At 36.0% G+C, this 22,026-nt stretch overlaps 1 protein-coding gene across 10 annotated transcripts in view; it reads left to right on the forward strand.

The window, feature by feature from the left end:
* Positions 1–22,026, forward strand: part of SNTG1 (syntrophin gamma 1) — an 878,369-nt gene that overhangs the window by 611,674 nt on the left and 244,669 nt on the right. For all 10 annotated transcript variants that reach the window (XM_045398223.3, XM_065519199.2, XM_005563291.5 and 7 more), the window contains one exon: positions 15,496–15,625. In XM_045398223.3, coding sequence (XP_045254158.2) covers positions 15,496–15,625 — 130 coding nt within the window. The remainder of the gene's footprint in view (positions 1–15,495; positions 15,626–22,026) is intronic.

Here is a 22,026-nt window from a genome sequence, read left to right on the forward strand (position 1 = left end):
GGTGTTTTAGACATGAAGTCTTTGCCCATGCCTATGTCCTGAATGGTACTACCTAGGTTTTCCTCTAGGGTTTTTATGGTATTAGGTCTAACATTTAAGTCTCTAATCCATCTTGAATTAATTTACGTATAAGGAGCAAGGAAAGGATCCAGTTTCAGCTTTCTACTTATGGCTAGCCAATTTTCCCAGCACCATTTATTAAATAGGGAATCCTTTCCCCATTTCTTGTTTCTCTCAGGTTTGTCAAAGATCACATGTCTGTAGATGTGTGGTATTATTTCTGAGGGCTCTGTTCTGTTCCATTGGTCTATATCTCTGTTTTGGTACCAGTACCATGCTGTTTTGGTTGCTGTAGCCTTGTAGTATAGTTTGAAGTCAGGTAGCGTGATGCCTCCAGCTTTGTTCTTTTGACTTAGGATTGTCTTGGAGATGTGGGCTCTTTTTTGGTTCCATATGAACTTTAAAGCAGTTTTTTCCAATTCTGTGAAGAAACTCATTGGTAGCTTGATGTGGATGGCATTGAATCTAAAGATTACCTTGGGCAGTATGGCCATTTTCATGATCTTGATTCTTCCTATCCATGAGCATGGTATGTTCTTCCATTTGTTTGTGTCCTCTTTTATTTCACTGAGCAGTGGTTTGTAGTTCTCCTTGAAGAGGTCCTTTACATCCCTTGTAAGTTGGATTCCTAGGTATTTTATTCTCTTTGAAGTGATTCTGAATGGAAGTTCATTCATGATTTGGCTCTCTGTTTGTCTGTTACTGGTGTATAAGAATGCTTGTGATTTTTGCACATTGATTTTGTATCCTGAGACTTTGCTGAAGTTTCTTATCAGCTTAAGGAGATTTTGGGCTGAGACAATGGGGTTTTCTAAATATACAATCATGTCATCTGCAAAGAGGGACAATTTGACTTCTTCTTTTCCTAACGGAATACCCTTGATTTCTTTCTCTTGCCTGATTGCCCTAGCCAGAACTTCCAACACTATGTTGAATAGGAGTGGTGAGAGAGGGCATCCCTGTCTTGTGCCAGTTTTCAAAGGGAATTTTTCCAGTTTTTGCCCATTCAGTATGATATTGGCTGTGGGTTTGTCATAAATAGCTCTTATTATTTTGAGGTATGTTCCATCAATACCGAATTTATTGAGCATTTTTAGCATGAAGGGCTGTTGAATTTTGTCAAAAGCCTTTTCTGCATCTATTGAGATAATCATGTGTTTCTTGTCTTTGTTTCTGTTTATATGCTGGATTACGTTTACTGATTTGTGAATGTTGAACCATCCTTGCATCCCAGGGATGAAGCCCACTTGATCATGGTGGATAAGCTTTTTGATGTGCTGCTGAATCCAGTTTGCCAGTATTTTATTGTGGATTTTTGCTTCGATGTTCATCAGGGATATTGGTCTGAAATTCTCTTTTTTTTGTTGTGTCTCTGCCAGGCTTGGGTATCAGGATGATGTTGGCCTCATAAAATGAGTTAGGGAGGATTCCCTCTTTTTCTAGTGATTGGAATAGTTTCAGAAGGAATGGTACCAGCTCCTCCTTGTACCTCTGGCAGAATTTAGCTGTGAATCCATCTGGTCCTGGACTTTTTTTCGTTGGTAGGCTATTAATTATTGCCTCAATTTCAGAGCCTGCTATTGGTCTATTCAGGGATTCAACTTCTTCCTGGTTTAGTCTTGGAAGAGTGTAAGTATCCAGGAAATTATCCATTTCTTCTAGATTGTCTAGTTTATTTGCGTAGAGGTGTTTATAGTATTCTCTGATGGTAGTTTGTATTTCTGTGGGGTTGGTGGTGATATCCCCTTTATCATTTTTTATTGCATCTATTTGATTCTTCTCTCTTTTCTTTTTTATTAGTCCTGCTAGCGGTCTGTCAATTTTGTTGATCTTTTCAAAAAACCAGCTCCTGGATTCATTGATTTTTTGGAGGGTTTTTTGTGTCTCTATCTCCTTCAGTTCTGCTCTGATCTTAGTTATTTCTTGCCTTCTGCTAGCTTTCGAATGTGTTTGCTCTTGCTTCTCTAATTCTTCTAATTGTCATGTTAGAGTGTCAATTTTAGATCTTTCCAGCTTTCTCTTGTGGGCATTTAGTGCTATAAGTTTCCCTCTACACACTGCTTTAAATGTGTCCCAGAGATTCTGGTATGTTGTATCTTTGTTCTCATTGGTTTCAAAGAACATCTTTATTTCTGCTTTCATTTCATTATGTACCCAGTAGTCATTCAGGAGCAGGTTGTTCAGTTTCCATGTAGTTGAGCGGTTTGGATTGAGTTTCTTAGTCCTGAGTTCTAGTTTGATTGCACTGTGGTCTGTGAGACAGTTTGTTATAATTTCTGTTCTTGTACATTTGCTGAGGAGTGCTTTACTTCCAATTATGTGGTCAATTTTGGAATAAGTGAGATGTGGTGCTGAGAAGAATGTATATTCTGTTGATTTGGGGTGGAGAGTTCTGTAGATGTCTATTAGGTCTGCTTGCTGCAGAGATGAGTTCAATTCCTGGATATCCTTGTTAACTTTCTGTCTCGTTGATCTGTCTAATGTTGACAGTGGGGTGTTGAAGTCTCCCATTATTATTGTATGGGAGTTTAAGTCTCTTTGTAAGTCTCTAAGGACTTGCTTTATGAATCTGGGTGCTCCTGTATTGGGTGCATATACATTTAGGATAGTTAGCTCTTCCTGTTGAATTGATCCCTTTACCATTATGTAATGGCCTTCTTTGTCTCTTTTGATCTTTGATGGTTTAAAGTCTATTTTATCAGAGACTAGTATTGCAACCCTTGCTTTTTTGTGTTCTTCATTTGCTTGGTAAATCTTCCTCCATCCCTTTATTTTGAGCCTATGTATGTCTCAGCATGTGAGATGGGTCTCCTGAATGCTGCAGACTGATGGGTCTTGACTCTTTATCCAGTTTGCCAGTCTGTGTCTTTTAATTGGAGCATTTAGTCCATTTACATTTAAGGTTAATATTGTTATGTGTGAACTTGATCCTGCCATTATGATATTAACTGGTTATTTTGCTCATTAGTTGATGCAGTTTCTTCCTAGCCTTGATGTCTTTACATTTTGGCATGTTTTTGCAATGGCTGGTACCGGTTGTTCCTTTCCATGTTTAGTGCTTCCTTCAGGGTCTCTTGTAAGGCAGGCCTAGTCGTGACAAAATCTCTAAGCATTTGCTTATCTGTAAAGGATTTTATTTCTCCTTCACTTATGAAACTTAGTTTGGCTGGATATGAAATTCTGGGTTGAAAATTCTTTTCTTTAAGAATGTTGAATATTGGCTCCCACTCTCTTCTGGCTTGGAGAGTTTCTGCTGAGAGATCTGCTGTTAGTCTGATGGGGTTCCCTTTGTGGGTAACCCGACCTTTCTCTCTGGCTGCCCTTAAGATTTTTTCCTTCATTTCAACTTTGGTGAATCTGGCAATTATGTGTCTTGGAGTTGCTCTTCTCGAGGAGTATCTTTGTGGCGTTCTCTGTATTTCCTGGATTGAATGTTGGCCTGCCCTCCTAGGTTGGGCAAGTTCTCCTGGATGATATCCTGAAGAGTGTTTTCCAACTTGGTTCCATTTTCCCCCTCACTTTCAGGCACCCCAATCAGACGTAGATTTGGTCTTTTTACATAATCCCATACTTCTTGCAGGCTTTGTTCATTTCTTTTTCTTCTTTTTTCTTTTGGTTTCTCTTCTCGCTTCATTTCATTCATTTGATCCTCAATCGCTGATACTCTTTCTTCCAGTTGATCGAGTCAGTTACTGAAGCTTGTGCATTTGTCATGTATTTCTCGTGTCATGGTTTTCATCTCTTTCATTTCGTTTATAACCTTCTCTGCATTAATTACTCTAGCTATCAATTCTTCCACTTTTTTTTCAAGATTTTTAGTTTCTTTGGGCTGGGTACATAATTCCTCCTTTAGGTCTGAGAAGTTTGATGGACTGAAGCCTTCTTCTCTCATCTCGTCAAAGTCATTCTCCGTCCAGCTTTGATCTGTTGCTGGCGATGAGCTGCTCTCCTTTGCCGGGGGAGATGTGCTCTTATTTTTTGAATTTCCTGCTTTTCTGCCCTTGCTTTTTCCCCATCTTTGTGGTTTTATCTGCCTCTGGTCTTTGATGATGGTGACGTACTGATGGGGTTTTGGTGTAGGTGTCCTTCCTGTTTGATAGTTTTCCTTCTAACAGGACCCTCAGCTGTAGGTCTGTTGGAGATTGCTTGAGGTCCACTCCAGACCCTGTTTGCCTGGGTATCAGCAGCAGAGGCTGCAGAAGATAGAATATTGCTGAACAGCCAGTGTACCTGTCTGATTCTTGCTTTGGAAGCTTCCTCTCAGGCGTGTACTCCACCCTGTGAGGTGTGGGGTGTCAGACTGACCCTAGTGGGGGATGTCTCCCAGTTAGGCTACTCAGGGGACAGGGACCCACTTGAACAGGCAGTCTGTCCCTTCTCAGATCTCAACCTCCATGTTGGGAGATCCACTGCTCTCTCCAAAGCTTTCAGACAGAGTCGTTTGTGTCTGCAGAGGTTTCTGCTGCTTTTGTTGTTGTTTAGCTGTGCCCTGTCCCCAGAGGTGGAGTCTACAGAGATGGGCAGGTTTCCTTGAGCTGCTGTGAGCTCCACCCAGTTCGAGCTTCCCAGGGGCTTTGTTTACCTACTTAAGCCTCAGCAATGGCGGGTGCCCCTCCCCCAGCGTCACTGCTGCCTTGCGGTTAGATCACAGACTGCTGTGCTAGCAATGAGGGAGGCTCCGTCACCACACAGATTTTACCTCTTTGTGTGTGTGTGTGTGCGCGCACGCACGCGTGTTTATTTCTGTGAAATTTTGTCACATATGCATGTTCCTGCATCCTCCAATGCAGCCAAGTTTTGTATGAACAGTTCCATCATTGTAGGTATTCTGTAGTTCTTCCATAACTACACCAGCATCCCTCCTGCCCTCCTCCCTCACCACATTTCTAATCTGACAACTAATAACCTGTTCTTTGCCTGTTATTTCATCTTATTGAGAACATTATATACGATACTATATAACCTTATTTAATTCAATTTTTTGATGCATAATAGATGCATAGTTTTAGAACACACGTGATCATTTAACACATTCATAGAATTGTAAAAATTGAGTTAGTATACTTACAATATCCATCATCTTCATATTTGTCTTTTCTTTATATGAGAAGTATTCAAATCCTTCTTTTCTAGCTATTTTAAAAAATATACAATAGATTATTATAAACTACAGTCACCTTACTAAACTATTTAATACTAGGTCCTATTTCTTATATTAAACTATATGTTTGTATTCATCAATCAGCTTCTCTTCATTTTCTTTCCCTTCTAACTTTCCTGGTCTCTGTTAACAAACAATCTACTATCTATCTCAATGAAATCAACTTTTCTAGCTCTCACTTAAATATGAGTGAGAAGATGGAATACTTATCTTTTTGTGCCTGGATTATTTCACTCAGTATAATGACCTCTAATTCTATCCATGTTGCTGCAAATGACAGAGTTGCATTCTTTTTTTAATGGAGGAATAATATTTTATTGCAATAATATTTTATATTTAATATTAATAAAATATTAAATATAAATGCAATAATATTTTATATTTAATATTAATAAAATAATATTTTATTGCATTGAATATAATATTTAATGGAGGAATAATATTTATTGCATATATATACAAAATATATGTATACTACACTTTCTTTCTTTTTTTTTTTTTTTTTGAGATGGAGTTTCAGTCTTGTTGCCCAGGCTGGAGTGCAGTGGCACGATCTTGGCTCACTGCAACCTCCGCCCCTCGGTTCAAGCAATTCTTCTGCTTCAGCCTCCCGAGTAGCTGGTATTACAGTAGCACCCCACCACGCCCAGCTACTTTTTTGTATTTTTAGTAGAGATGGTGTTTTGTCATGTTGGCCAGCCTGGTCTGGAATTTCTGATCTCAAATGATCCATCCGCCTCGGCCTCCTAAAGTACTGAGATTAAAGGTGTAAGCCACCGTGCCTGACCCAAATGTATACTACACTTTCTTTAGCCATTCATCCACTGATAAACACTTAGGTTGATTTCACATTTTGACTATTATGAATATTGTTGCAATAAACATAGGAGCACAGACATCTTTCAATACATTGATTTCCTTCTTTTAAAATATATACCCACTACTGAAATTGCTGGACTGTGTGATAGTCTTATTTTCAGTTTTTTGAGAACTGAAAAACTCCATACTGTTCTGAAGTAGTGAAGTGTTCTAATTTACATTTTCACCAACTGTGTATAAGGGTTCCTCTTTCTCCGTATCCTCAGCAGCAGTTGTTATTGCCTGTCTTTCATATATAAGCCATTTTAAATGGGGTGAGATATCTCATCAACAGCTTCATCAGCTGAATGAATTGCACTCTGTTTGCATGTCTGTGATGATTAGTGATGTTGAGCAGTTTTTCTTATACCTGTTGACCATGCTTATGTCTTCTTTTGAGAAATGTCCAAATCTTTTGCCCATTTTTAAATCAGATTTTTTAATTGAGTTGTTTGAGTGCCTTATATATTCTGTTCAGTAACTTTTTGTCAGATGAGTCATTTGAAAATATTTTTTTCCCATTCTGTAGGTTGTCTCTCACTTTATTTTTTCTTTTGTGGTGCAGAAGCTTTTTTGTTTGATGTAATAACATTTGTCTATTTTTGCTTTGGCTGTGCTTTTGTGGTCTTACACAAAACATCCTAGCCCAGACTAATATCCCAGAGCATTTCCCCAGAGTCTTCTTCCAGCAGTTTCATAGTTTCAGGCCTTTGATTTAAGTATTTAATCCTTTTGATTTTATTTTTATGTATGGTGAGGGATAGGGCTCTAGTTTCATTCCTCTGCATATGGGTCTTCAGTTTTCCCAGCAACGTTTATTGAAGAGACTGCCCTTTCTCCAATCTTGCCACCTTTGTTGAATCTGAGTTGGCTGTAAATGAGAGAATTGATTTCTGGGGTCTCTATTCTGCTCCATTGGTCTATGTGTCTGTTTTGTTGTTGTTGCTGTTGTTGTTCTCTCCCACAAGATAATTTCCTGGAGATTCTTCCAAGTAGTGTTTTTTTTTTTTTTTTTTCTCAGTTGTTCATTCCCTTTCATTTCTGAGTGATATCCTATGGTATAGATGTAGTACATTTAAAAAATTCAACCTTGGCAAAACATCTAGGTTGCTTCCAGTTTTTGACTATTCTAAATAAGGATGCTATGAATATTTGTATATAGATCTTTTGGGAGCATACATTTCCATTTCTTCTGATAAATGCTAAAAAGTGCAATGAATGGGTTATATTACAATAGTATTTTAGTCTTTTAAGATGCAGTCAAATTGCTCTCTAGAGTGATTGTCCAATTTTACACTCCCACCAACAATGTAGGAATGATTGTTTCTCCACATCTCTGCCACATTTAGTGTTGTTGCTTTGCTGAACCACTTTAATGGGTATGTAGTGACATGTCCCAGTGGCCTTGATTTGCATATTATAGTGACGTTGAGCATCTTTTTATGTACTTATTCACCGTCAGTATTTCTTTCTTACTGAAGTGTCTGTTCATGTCTTTTGACCATTTTGAAACTGATTTGTTAGATTTTATACTGTTGAGATATACATATATCTCAAAGTCCTTTTGCTCAACACACTAGTTTTTGTGCTGTTTTATTTCTTTACCTCTTGTAATAATTAGAGATGTTTATTATTTAATACTGCCTCTATTCAATTTTCATATATTCATCTTTTTGTTATAGTTTAAGTTATTGCCTAAACATTATCATAGATATAGAACCATATGTGTATAACTATTACAGTTTAACACAATTTATATCAATTTCAGAAAATGTTGGAACTTTAAGACACTTTAATTCTTTTGTTTTTCCTTCTGTTTCAGCATATTTTTGATATACTTAAAAAATGTAAATTAGATACTTCAAAATATATTATTGCTTTCATGTAACTATTCAAACATATTCTACTTTTAATCTTTCTTCTCATTTCTTTCTTTTGGTTCTATTTTCCTTCTGCCTTAAGAGCTCTCTTAATGTTTCTATTAAGAGAATGCATATTTTTTAAAAGTGTATATTTATTTTCATTTTTATTTTAAAAAATGCAGTTATATTATTTGAAGACATTTAGCTAGAGAAATTTCTGGCAAGAAAGAAATTGTCTGAATGGGTCCAGATGACTCCTTACATTTTCATTTTTATGGCATTCAGCACATCAACAGCTTCATCAGCTGAATTAATTACACTCAATACACATGACAGCAATAAGCAGTTACAAACATAGCACTATTCAGAATGGATTTCATAGAGATTCACATTCAAGAGCTAATTTATTGTTTACTCATTCACTCAATCAATATTGATTTAATATCTGTAAGTGGGAGACATTGCGTTTGATTCTTTCTCTGAAAAAGCTCACGGACTAGTAGTAGTAGATTCAGTGAGGGATCAGGGGGCAAGAAAAGATAAATAAGTGATTTACACTAGATTTATAGATGAATAATATACTATTGCATATATATGTATATGTACATATGAATGTAATATATGTATACTACACTTCTTTAGCCATTCATCCACTGATAGACACTTAGGTTGATTTCATATTTTGACTATTATGAATAGCGCTGCCCATGATTACAAATAAATAAAATTATTTAGCTTGGCTCAAACTTAGGATATTATTTCTTGGTGGCTTTTTTGCCATAGCTCATGATTTTAACTTTAATTGCAATCAAGTTGTGTTACAGTCATGTACTATTGTGTATGTATAAATTAAAACATATTTTTATCATGTTTTGATATTTTTATCAGTCATGATATTTTTATCAGTGATATTTTATCATGATATTTTTATCAATCATGATATTTTTATCAGTAATAACATAGTTTACATTTATCATAATGTAATGACCCTGATTCAGATATAAATATCTGCTTTAAATTTTGAAGTATGTTATAATATTGCAGTGTCAAGGGTATTACAATAAGAGTTAAAGATTGTTAAAACTGGCTGTTCTTTTAATCTCTTCAAGCTTTAATTTATTTATATGCAAAATGAGCATATAAATATGTGCACGTCAGTTTATATAATATTATATACATATTATATATATATTTGAATTTGAGAGTTTAATTTTGAGGAGCACTCTCAGTGTTTAGCATACTTTATGACTGAAAGTACTCAACAAATATTTATTAAATGAATTTTAATGAAAAAAGTTAATGTCTTAGTTTTTTCCTTAGGTAGAATTATCATCTACTGCATGCTTTTTAAACACTATGAAAATCAACAATATTGAAAGTAGGCTTTTGGACTTTAAAAGTTCTCAAATGACAGTAGAATTTCTAGTTTTCTCCTAGAGTGCACACGCTGTTTACCTTGAGATGAAGACGTTTCAGATGGTGACAGGTTTGACACTGGTGGATGAAGTTTAGTATCTAAACAGTAGGCAAGTTTAGTGGTTATAAAAATTGTGCTTTTAATAACACAGCAATCTTAGCAAATGGGTCTGTAACAATAAAGCCAAATATGGATCTGGCTTATAGTAAATACTGAATTCATGGCTGTTCATTGAAGGAGGGGAAGCTTCAGGAATGTATATTTTAGGGGATCTGAGGAGGAAGCACAATTAGTGAATGTGTGAAACAGAAAAAAGTAGATAGGCATAAAAAAACTATGACGTAAGGATGTCATAGAAGCTATTTCAATCAAGGTTTTAAGGAGAAGAAACAGTTGATTGTATCAACTACAGAAAAGAAATACTGAAAGAACTGAGGAACAGTGATTAATTTGGGGGTGACTTTGGGTAGAATAATTGTAGAAGCTAATTGATAAAAAATAGTTTATAGGAAGAAAGATAATGACAGTAGAGAAAGGAGCACAATGTGTAAGAGTATATTCATAAAAATGTGATGCGGGGGAAAGGGGAATATAACATTTAAGCATTCCATGGCATGCGTTACTAATTGAGAAGGAAGACTCACTTTTTTATTTTTTGAAACAGAGTCTCACTCTGTCACCCAGGCTGGAGTGCAGTGGCACTATTTCGGCTCACTGCAACCTCTGCCTCCCGGGTTTAAGTGATTCTCCTGTCTCAGCCTCCTGAGTAGCTGGGATTACAGGCTCCCACAACCATGCCAGCTAATTTTTGTATTTTTTATTAGAGATAGGTTTTTGCCATGTTGGCCAGGCTGGTCTCAAACTCATGACCTCAAGTGATCTGCCTGCGTAGGCACCCCAAAGTTCTGGGATTACAGGCATGAGCCACTGTGCCTGGCAGAGAAGGAAGACTCAATGGCAAATATGCTCATAAACAGAAACAGCACCCACGTCTGATGCGGCAGTTGCCCTTCAGTTTCATCATCATGATGTGGCATGTGGTTCTCAAAAGTGGATACAGAAGTTGGACTGATTGCATTCCACTTTCACAGATTGGTCAGGAGGTCCACAAGGACTGGTCTGTATGTAACTCAGGAACAATCAATAATTTTTAGAAAACATCAACTAAATACCATTAAGACCCTTTCCATAAGTCATGCAAATATTCCTTCCTCTGGCATAAACCTCTTCACTTGTTCTTACACAATTATGTAGGGGATTAAAAAAGAAACTGTCATAATACCCTTAAAATATATAACTCTCTTTGGAAAAGTCCACACTTCCTTTGAAAAATTCTAGATCAATTTTGTATAGTTCTTTCAATCTAGGGCAAATTAGCTTGCTAAAGAGTCGTTATTTGTTTCATTTTTCCAGTTTATTATAACACACTTACTAGGGTAATTGGAAGGACTAAGAAAGATCAGAAAAATAATAGGGTAATTTGGTGGTGATGGAAACGAAGAGGTTATAGTTAAAGAACAGAAATGTGAGAATTCAAGTCTGACAGTGGAGCTGTCTTGGACAACACTAGATATCAAGTTAGCAAAAGCAGTGGATTGTGAAAGTAAAATGGAGATGGACTTGTTTGTTTTTGTTCCTTACTTACAGATTAAAGTCTCCGAGTACTGTGCTAATGCTATGAGAGGTATAAAATAGCATATATGGCTTTTCCTTCAAGGAGCTAGCAGCTTAGTAAGATCGAACAGGATTTAGCTGTTACACAAACATGTTTAATACCACAGAGAACAAATGTTGCAATAAAGGAATCAGGAAGTCTAGGGGCACTAAAGTGGAAGAGATTCATTCCAAATACAAGGGTTATAGAAAATATCATGGAAGAGATGGCACCTGAGTTAACTTCTTAAAATTTGAAATGGATTTTGACAGGCAGAAATAACACAACTGGTATTTTTGACAGATTTTTCAGTTCTTAAGAAGTCCAGTCTATAGCCTTTAAAATACAGCCTGAGGTGTGCAGAATATGTGTTGCCTTCTTCATTTCACGACTAGAGGAACTGCGGGTCAGAGAGTTTCCCAGTGTTAACTGACTTGCAAGGACCTTGGAGATGTTGAAGGAGCATAGATGGGCATTTCACACAAAGTGTACCAGGAAGAAAGACACTGTTGCATAAAGTGCAGGACTTCTTTAGGGAATGATGAGTTATGTGGTTTCAACTCATGAAACATCTAGTGAATTTAAGGTCTGGAAAATAAGTCACAAAAAATAACTTGAAAAAGCTCCTGATGTACCTAAACAGCTTAGGTTTGTGCCTGAAAGATTAAAGAGAAGACACAGCAGTGAACTAAGGTAGTGCACACAGGGAAGAAACAACTCAGGCCTGCTGTGTGTGGATTACACTCAATAAGACAGAGTAAAACGCTACAGTCACAAACCCGAGGGGCCTCTTCTTATTTCTTCCTTTCCTTGAATAGCATCCTCCCACCAATTAAGTGATAATGAAATCAAGTAAATGAGTCAATGTTCCGTCTTCACACGGGGCCACTCTGTGAGACTGATTTTTCTCATAATTCCTTTTGTGTATTGCAATACCCTTCTCACATACCTCAGACTTTATTCTCACTTTTTCTCCATATCCTTCACCCCACAGAGAGATATTTCTAAAATATAAGCATGACCCTTTTCCTCCAGTGCTTCAATGTCTCCAGTGGCTCCCCTGACCCTCAGGATCAAGTTGCAGCAAGATATGTGAATTATCACTGATTTTGCCTTGTCCAATCACCAACTTCATGACTTGCCTCCTCTTCAGATCCACACACAATATGCCAGACAACGCATATTTCTCTGGCTATACTATGCTTTTCATGCTTTGAACATTTTCTTTTGGATTAATTATCTCCTCTTTAAAAGTTTTGCTTTCCCTTACCTGCCCCAGCCAAGCCATCCCACTGCTTAACCCAACATGGTGGAGCAGTTTTGATTCTACTCACTCCTTCATAATTCATTTTAAAAAGCAGTTATTGAATCACGTCATTTCTAATGCCTTTAAGGGGGAAATTATACGTAGAACTTCAACCATATGTGAAAGTACCGAGATCCCTGTTAAATCTGTAAATCGTTCTCATTTTTTAGGGGAAATTGGGGCACAACTAAGTGAACTAAATTGCTTCATCTTCACTCTCACTAATATAGGTTTATTTCAGTTTCATATCACTTCAAGTTTTACCAGTGAGAGTCCTTCCCTCGCTGGTCTAACAGGACCACCCAAGCCACACAAATCTAGCCATTGTGGTCCTCTAGGTGGAGTTCTGCAGTGGTTCCTTGCAGACTTTAAGCCCACCTCATTCTGAGTCTGCCTGTTTTTCCATGGTGAGCTCCCAGAACTCATGCTCATTCCAGCCACTCCAAACTTTTACATTTTAGTCTCTGTGGCATAAAAGTACATATCCTCTTGTGGGGTAAAATCAACAATGAATCAAAACAGGAATCACAAACTGTATTAATTAGAAATGATGTATATTTATTTGATCGCTTATGTTAGGTTGAAAATTATTCATGAATTTATATAGTGAGCAGTATACTTTTCATTCAAGGAAGACTAAATTTGTATTTTAAATGAATAAACCTACTTTGAAATTGAGCAACATTTGAAATTACTTTTTACTGCCAGAAGAGTTACCAAGAATCTTTAGAAAACTGTATAAGTGGACAGTGGAAAAATAAGCCTGAACAAAAAACTTCGGACTAACTCTTCAGTGATGTAATTTTTGCGTGTGTGTATATATATATATAACTAAGACTAAGACACATAGTTTTGTCTGGGTATCCATAAGGTTACTGTTAATGCTGTAAAAGTTTAATGTCTCACAATGCTAAATTAATGGGTAATGGAGTCTATTGATTCCATAATAAATATTAACTCTTATTGTTTATCTAGAATTACATTTTCTAAAAGCTACAAATAAAAACAAAAGCACTGCAGTTTTTCCCTAGTGCTTGATGAGACAATAATTCTATGTGGGTACGTTTTCTTTTAACACTGAAATATTGCAACCAAGACCATATTGATAGATTATTCAGGGGAATATTATACATAGAACTTCATCCATATATTAAAGTATTTAGATCCACCAGTTATTCAGAAAATACTTGTTAAATCTGTACAGTAAATTCTTCTCACTTTAGATGAAATTGAGGCACAACTAAGTGAGCTAGTTTACTAATAACCTTCTTTACTTAGTAATAGAGGCCCCAGATAACTGTAATTTTTATGATCAACTTATTCTATCAGTGGTCATATGTAATCAAATAAACTGTTCAAGTGTTTCACTTATGTTCATGAAAGAGTTTCCATATTTGAAAGGTTGAGACAGAACGTACAAATTGATATGTATTAACTTACAAGTCTAGTTTCATAAAAGATCAGCCCCTCAATTATTCTATGTAGGGACTATGTAGCATCCGTAATTACATAGATTGAAGATTTGATCTAAGTGTACTGATTTTTATTAGCTAAAGATATCTAGCTGCTGTTATTCATTTAAAGCAGAGAAGACAAATATGATCAAGATATGCTTTAATTTATGGTAAATGAAGCAGTGATTACAACCGGTGAGCAGAAAGAAATATGTATTACTAAACTCCAATTATTTCTCATTTTCTATGGATGGTTAAACTTCTGTCTGAATACTTTAAACATCTTACTTGCTGTTAAACATCAGAATGAAAGCTAAAAATATCGTGTGAAATTATAACATTATTTTCATTCAATGTGTACACTGTCACAAAATCAAACTAACTTTATTTCAAAGAAATGCACAACAGTTATACTTCTGAAATTCTTTTAATGTATTTTTAAAAGAAAGCAAAAACGTATATCTGAGCACATCCCTGTTTTCATTATAAAGTGCTGTGTCCAAAATATGAGAACCAGTTTCTCTAAAAATATTGATATTTTGAACCCTCAGAGTCGTGAATGCCCAAGGCCTTACCGTGTGCCCAGTTCTGAGACAGGAAGGCAGAGTGGCATAAATCTAGCAGGAGACCTAAGTCAGACATGCTCTATCGGATTTTCTTTGTTTGGGGATTAAACTCATGTTTTATATCCACAAATGTCTAGTAGAAGAGCCAGGAAAGGTGTTTGTTTGGAGAAAACATATAAATTTATACATTTTACATAGCTTTGAATACTGAATTGCAGAAGTTTTCTATTTATAATTGACTGGAATTGAAATATAGTTTGTGTATCATGTTGCACAATGAAGTAATTCTTAAGCATGAGACTTTGGCTGGCTTCCATCCATTTTGGGATTTTATATATTCCTGTCCATTAAGTTTATATCAAAATATTAAAATATCTGGAAGTAAGGAAGTCACTGAAACTATAGGGCACACTTTTAAATTCAATAGCACTTTTGTGAACAATTTTAAAAAGCATCATTTAATTGTCTATGACAACAAAAACAAAAGTCAATAATATACTTTCAGAATGCTTAGACTGATCATAACATTTTAAGAAAAAAGTTTAATGTTAATGAAATTTTCAGCATCCATGCAAATGGAGAGCATGATCATTTAGACCTGGAAAGGAGGTATGAATCTCTTGTTCCAAATCATCTTTGAGAAGATGAACAGACTGAGAATGAGGGTGGAGAACAATGGATAAAGTGCTGCCACTCACGTTATCAAGTGACTTTTTAATGTCACACTGAATGTTTTATTGCCTGTGTTTGCGATCTTTCTAAGTCAGAAAATGCATTGACAAATGTTAAGAGGAGACAAAGGTAGCCTAAATAATAAGTAAACTATGCATAATGTTATAGCAAACTGGGAAAATAATGCATCTAAAATTTCTTAGATTCTCTTTCATTTACATATTGTATGTTTTAGAAGTCAAAGTTTCTCCATAGTTACCTGAATCTAAAGATGCTTCCTACTAAATTGAAATTGTATGTCATTTGGGTCTATCTTCAGTGTTTCATTTAAAACAGAGATGTTTATAAAGTCAGGCAACCAAATATGAATTTGGAGGCTGATATTTATATTGTTTCAAAGATAAGCTTTTCAACAGATACTATTATGAGTTGCAAATAGATCAATGACAGTATGTTTTGATCTGATTTGTTCTCAACTTCTGCAGGCAGAATGCCTTTCAAGTCATTGCTGTGGATGGGGTCTGCAGTGGGATTATTCAGAGCCTCTCTGCTGAAGACTGCGTTGACTGGCTACAAGCAATAGCAACTAATATTTCAAATCTCACAAAGCACAATGTAAGTGACGATTCAAGGAATACCTAGCCAGGGTTTATCAGGCGTTATAAAATCCTTCAATTATATATGTAACTTCACATCAATTGTTTAGTGTTCTTCTCAGAATGAGACATTCATTATGAAAGCAATTTTGGAATACTTATTGAAAGAAAATTGAGAGTTCTAGCCCAATTTATGGTTCAATAATTTGCATAGATTTCCATTAATAAGCATCATAAATCCCTACAGTACTTAAGCAAATGAAAACAAGTAGTTAGCATATAATCGCTAAATATATTTAAGTAAAATCGTTCTGGACTAATATAATACTGGAATTCAAGACAGCATTATTGGTTTACCTTTAGAGATCTTAGAATTACAGTTAGGAAGGTTTGAGGAGTAGTAGGCTAGGACGAAAGAGTTAGCATAGAGACTGAAGGAAACAGTCAGAAGAGTCAGAAGATTGCCGTTATCTCACATTAGGTAGAGCCTGGTCTGTATTATTAGAAATGGCTTCTCTGCATTTTCTCTCTTTCCACTACAACCGTTTCTTCCTTCCACATTCCTGTGTCTCTTTATTGTAGCTATCTTTGCATTATTTTAACTCTTTAATAACCTAAACAATTCTTTCTCCCTGTTATTAATAATTCTATGAGAAATATAGTCTAACAAAATATACAAAACCATAAACCTCAGCTTACTGAATATCAATCTAGGTATAATTAATAATAATTGTTTTAGAAAAAGTACTTGTCATCATCCATACCCTTGTGTTAATTCTCTCCTCAGTCCACAATTGTTCATGCCATGTTGAGGCATTTCAGAAGTCCTAAGGGAGATCGGGAGTCGAATATACAAATGGTCAAGCAGAAATACATAACTCTGTCACCAGCACGTGAACACACAAAATTGTTCTTATGTAAATGACCCTTCAGATCGAAGTATCCTTGCACAGAGTAGACTTTGCTTTGAAACATAAGAAGGGATTGTGGCGACTATACCTTTCTAAAACTACAGGAGGACCACTAGCCAATAAAGGCAACTGTCTTGTTTCCAGTCTATGGCTATTTCAAACAATGCCATCATAATGGCCATGCATACGGTGATGGGATGCTCTGGGAATAGGGTTGACAGTCGTGGGATATGTGCATGGTCAGTTTTACCATGCCATGCTAAGTGTTTTCCAATTGGCTGTGCAGTTTACCCCTCACTCTTGGTGGATGATATGTCTCTTTCTATAGATAATTTTCAAAACTCTGGGTCACCCTGCCTTTTGAATTTTTGGTTATTTGATTCATGTGGAAATGTGCTTCCAGTGTGAATAAAAACAGATTTTCTTTTTTTCTTTTTGGTGATTCTAGGATAGGTGCAAATATGCCAAGCCTTACCCAGGGTCATCCCTCAACAAGGAGGCTAGACATGGGTGTGCCTAGCTTGGGCAAGAGTGAGCGCTCACTCTAAGCCCGCCCTTGCTAATCCAGTGTTGTCACCATATTAGAGTTGAGGTTGCACAAGAGGGCATAGGTTTCAGAATGACTGAAAAACAAAGAAAAAAAAGGGAAAAGAAATGCAGTGTTTCTCTGGGGACTGTCTCCTCTCCTTTGACTGACATACATGGATGTTTCTAGAGTTAAACACAGAAAAATACCGCATGAGGCTAGGGAATTTATTACAGAAATGATTAGTTTCTTAAAAACAAGTTATGAACATATTTGTGAGACAAATGTTTTTGAAAGAACACAATGTTAAACTTTAAATGCAAAGTTTTTTTTTTTTTCTCTCCTTACCTAGATCCAAATTTGCATTGACCTAAAATCTTGGGAATACTGTCATGTTGTATTTCTTCAAACGGTCTATTCAGTTAGAATGCTGTGCTTCAGCTGACAAGCATTTGAAAAGTCAATGCTTTAGTTAAAAGCAACAGCAACAACAAAACAGTGAAGATGCAAATGTCTCTACCTTCTGTAAGCCTAAGGAAGGACAAGCCACATTTTACTGCTTGCTTTTCATCTTTGTATTAAGTGCTCACCATCTTACTTAGGAAAGCAAATGATTCCCCTATACTATTGTTTTAACGGTTGGGAGATCTGTATGTTTGTTGAATATTAAAAGTTATGTATTTCTTCTTTCACCTCCTATTTCTATATTCTAATTACATGTTCTTTTGTTCTTGTAATCAGTTTTCATTCAAAAGCATTAGGTTACAATGTACTCTGATATGGAAAGTACTACGTAAATGTTGAAAAGTTATTAGGCATAGCAATAAAAAAAGTGAAAGTCACATTGACTTTGGAGAAGACACAATGCATTGATGAAACAATATGGTTGATTAGCATAAAGAAATAAATTAGGCAGAAAGAATAGCTAGGAAAACTTTTGATTAGGATAGTTAGATATCAGTTCTACTTCTCTTACTTTTTTTTAATTCTAAAGATATACTGGAAATAATACCTTATGGAAAGATATAGAACTTTTTCTTTATTTGCCAATATTCTGAGAGCATAGGCTTGTGTAAGTCTGACTTGAATAGTTTGTTAATAATAGGTGCAGAAATAAAAATATTGTGATACAATATTTAAAGAAATTCCACTCAAGAGATTATCAGGCATAAAATAAAACTGAAAAAAGGATTAAAATGCATATAAAATAATAAGTTTGACAGTTTAAAAATTGTGCTATTGAAATAAGACATACATATGTATATAAACTTTTTAATAATGAATCACATTTTGTTGTAAACTAGTTGGAGAACAGACAGGGGAAGGATAAAAGAGAGCAAAAACAAAAAACAAAAAACAACCTGTGTTAGAATAATTAGATCAACGTACTGATCATTTTCTTTTCTCTTTGCTCACTAGTTTCTAAAAGTAATCTTATGAGACTGGGATTTTCATACCCAGTTTTTAAAAATTCTATATAATTATAGTTGATATCTGAAAAATCTCTTCTTCCAGAAATAATTGATCATAATGGTTAAAAAATACCTAGACACACACTGACAATGTAAAATTGTATTTTATCATTATTCAGAGTGGCTCCAAAATATTTATAATAGTTGTTAATATTTGATATTTAGTGAATGATGTCTAGTAGAAAGAGTGTGAAGGCTTTAGGGACTTGTCTTAAGCTGTATTGGCACAGGTTTCAACTCATTTTATTCAAATTCTATGCTTTCACATTGGAAAGCAAAGCATGGCAGAGGCTATGCTGTTGTGGGGTAGGTGGGGTTCAGTTCATTTCTTAACCAGCACTCAAATAATGAGCATTTGCTATTATTTTAGATGAGCATTCACTCCCAGTATCTATTATTTTAGGTAAAGTGGACTTGAGTAGATTCTAAAACATAAAATTTATAAATTGTAAGAAAGATTAATTGATTCCAATTAATAATTTGCCAATTTTTTTCATTCATTATTTCACCAGCTATAGGAACAAGTATTGGTAGAAAGTTATCAATTTTTATTTCCATGATTACTTATTATTAAATAATTGAAGACTTTAAAATATGCAATGTTGTAATAGGGTGAAGTTTTTGGGAACCTTGGAAATAAGTAAATATATTTGGCATAATATATAAGGGATATGAATCATCAGACTTTGATGGGTAGTTTAGTAAGATGCTCCCCCATGATTTTCACTTCCTGATATTTATACCCTTATGGGATCACCTTCCATGTCCGTTGGCTGCATAGTGAGCTCTGAAGCAGACGCTTCTCTTACAAGACTTCAGATGAGATAGCAGATGACTCTTGAGAGCCTTTTGAGAAATCCAGTACATGCTAACCCACACTAATCACATGCTGAGGGCTCAGCACATGCCAGTCACCTCAGGGATCAACACACAAAGATGTACCAACCAGAGGCCCATGCCAGCTGTTCCCTACCCTGCACTCCATCTCACACCACACAAGCACAGGCTGTACAGACGAGTTATTTACTTCTTATTATAACCTTGGACCCTTTCTGCCCTGGAAAGTGAGGGTGGGCAAGAAGGCTGGGCCCAGCATGCACCACCACTTCTTTGAGGGCCGATCCCTCCCACAGCATCAGGTCGGTGGGGGCAGGGGTAGAGGTTAGAGAGTAGGGGAGAAAGCCAAAAATAAAAAACAAAAACAAACAGAACAGGGGATGAAGACCCAGCTATGCCACATGTGGACTCCTGACATACAGAGATTATAGGATAATAAATATTTGGTTAAAGTCACAAAGTTTTGGGATATTCTGTTACACAGCAATAGGGAACTGTATTAGTTTCCTAAAATTCCAAATTTTCGTAAAACAATTTCAAAGCAAATTACCACAAACTTGGTTACTTAAAACAACAGAAATTCATTTTCTCACAATTCTGTGGCCCATTTGTCTGAAATCTGAAGCCATCCCTCTGGATACATCCCTCTGGACTCTGTAGTGGAGAAGCCTTGTTTCTCCCAGTCTCTGGTGGCTGCCACCATTCCCTGGCTCACAGCCACATCACACAGACCTGTGCTTCTGTGGTTACATTGATTCTTTCTCTGTGTGTCACTTATGAGAACACTTGTCATTGGTCCCAGGGCCCACTCACATATTACAGCCTGACCTCACGATCTTTAACTGAAGTAGATCTGCAAGGATCCTTTATCCAGTTCTAGGTTTTTGATGTGGATATTTTGGGAGGAGCATTTTTGGCCTGCCACAAGAACTATCCAGCAGGTGAACAACATGATTAGATTTAGACAGTTCTGTCTGATTTTTGTGCAGTGTCTATGGTAGCAGCTCAGTTTCAAAGCCTTTGCTTCGCCATTTGGGTGTTCCACACATGCATTGCTTGGGGTGGACCCAGAGCTTCTCGCAGTTCAATAAAATTGGGATATCGCTTCCTTCCCTTCCCTCCTAGGTGGGAGTTCCCCACTCTCACTGGATCCCAGCATCACTCTCTTTGGTCTTCTGTCCAGAAATCCAAGACTTTTCTCAGAGTTTAGTTTCCTGTACTGATGCACATTTCCTCGTGACTGGAGAAAACAGCATGAGAAAAGGAGAGAAGAATGGGGATCCCTCATGCCACAGAAACTAATTTTTCCAGATCCTTTAGATTGAGGGTGGATTTTCTCTCCAGGTTTCCAACTGGCCCAGCTGCCCCAGGCTCCATGGCAGCAGCTGCATGGCCAGCGGGCCTTGGAGTCAGCTCAGGAGCCAAAACAAAGGAGCAGTTACAGAGAGGTCTTCCATAGCTGCTGGCTCACAGGGGCCTCTTCCTAGGTCTCTGATCAGTAGGACACGCTCTCTCAGAGTTTTTGTTTGTTGTCCATGACTTAATTGGTCTTGACTTCAAGTCCATGCTGGGAAATAAAGGAAGCGAGAAAAAGAAAGGGAAAACAAAATAAAAACAGGAAACTCCTGGTTGTCATATTAGTCAATATTCAATTTTTACTTCTTTCTACAAAGTTCTTGCTATCATTTATTGTACAATATTCTCAGATAGTTGTCTTTTGCATTTTATCTAGCGTATTGAGGTATGATCGCTGGGAGAGATGGCTGTAGTGGTTTCATTCCTTCTTGGCTCTAACTGGAAGCAAGAGATACTTTTAATAGAAAACAAAATGTAAGAAACAAAACAACTACATGATATTTGTAGAGTAGTGGAAGAAAATAACTGCTATCTGAGTTTGTTGTACCTTGGAAATATTTTTTAAAAGTCCTGATAAAATAAATTTATTTTCAGACAAATATAAAAATAAAGAAAATTCAACAAAACAAAGATTTACTAAAAGACATATTCAAGGTACTTTTATTTTTTTTTGTATTTTTTATTTATTCAACAAATATTTATTGAATACTTGACTATGATGGATCAGATTCTGTGTTCTATTTTTTTAATTTCTTTTGTTTTCAACTTTTATTTTAGAAATAGGAAGTTCATGTGTAGGTTTGTTACAAAGGTGTATTTTGTGATGCTGAGGTTTAAAGTATAATTGAAGCCATCAACCAGGTAGGGAGCAAAGTAAAGGGTGCTATTTCAGGCAAAGAAAAATCATGCCAGATAGAGGCTTGGAGATGTGGAAAGGGGTAAATAGTACAGGAGAAAATAAATATGTAGATGAATCTAGATGAACATTGTTTGTATTAACATGGCAAACTTTCTTGTGGTGTTTAGATAAATTAACAGCATTACAATATATTACAAAAGCAATATCAAAAATATCCACAAAGCAAATGTAATTAATATTAAACTTTGTTATGTCAAAATGGATTGTTTGTTTCCTAGAGAAAGCCCTAACTAAATTGCCAGAATGTGTATCTTCTAAATTAACAAAGGAATAAGTGAAAAAATAATGCTAATATGTTCTAAAAGAAGTTCACAAAAAAATAAAAACAGAAAGCAAACTAGAGTAGGTTGAACAAATAGTAAGCATACAGTGAGATATCCAAATATAAGATATATTTTT

Source organism: Macaca fascicularis, chromosome 8 (genome assembly GCF_037993035.2).
Source record: "Macaca fascicularis isolate 582-1 chromosome 8, T2T-MFA8v1.1".
NCBI classification, from domain to species: Eukaryota; Metazoa; Chordata; class Mammalia; order Primates; family Cercopithecidae; genus Macaca; species Macaca fascicularis.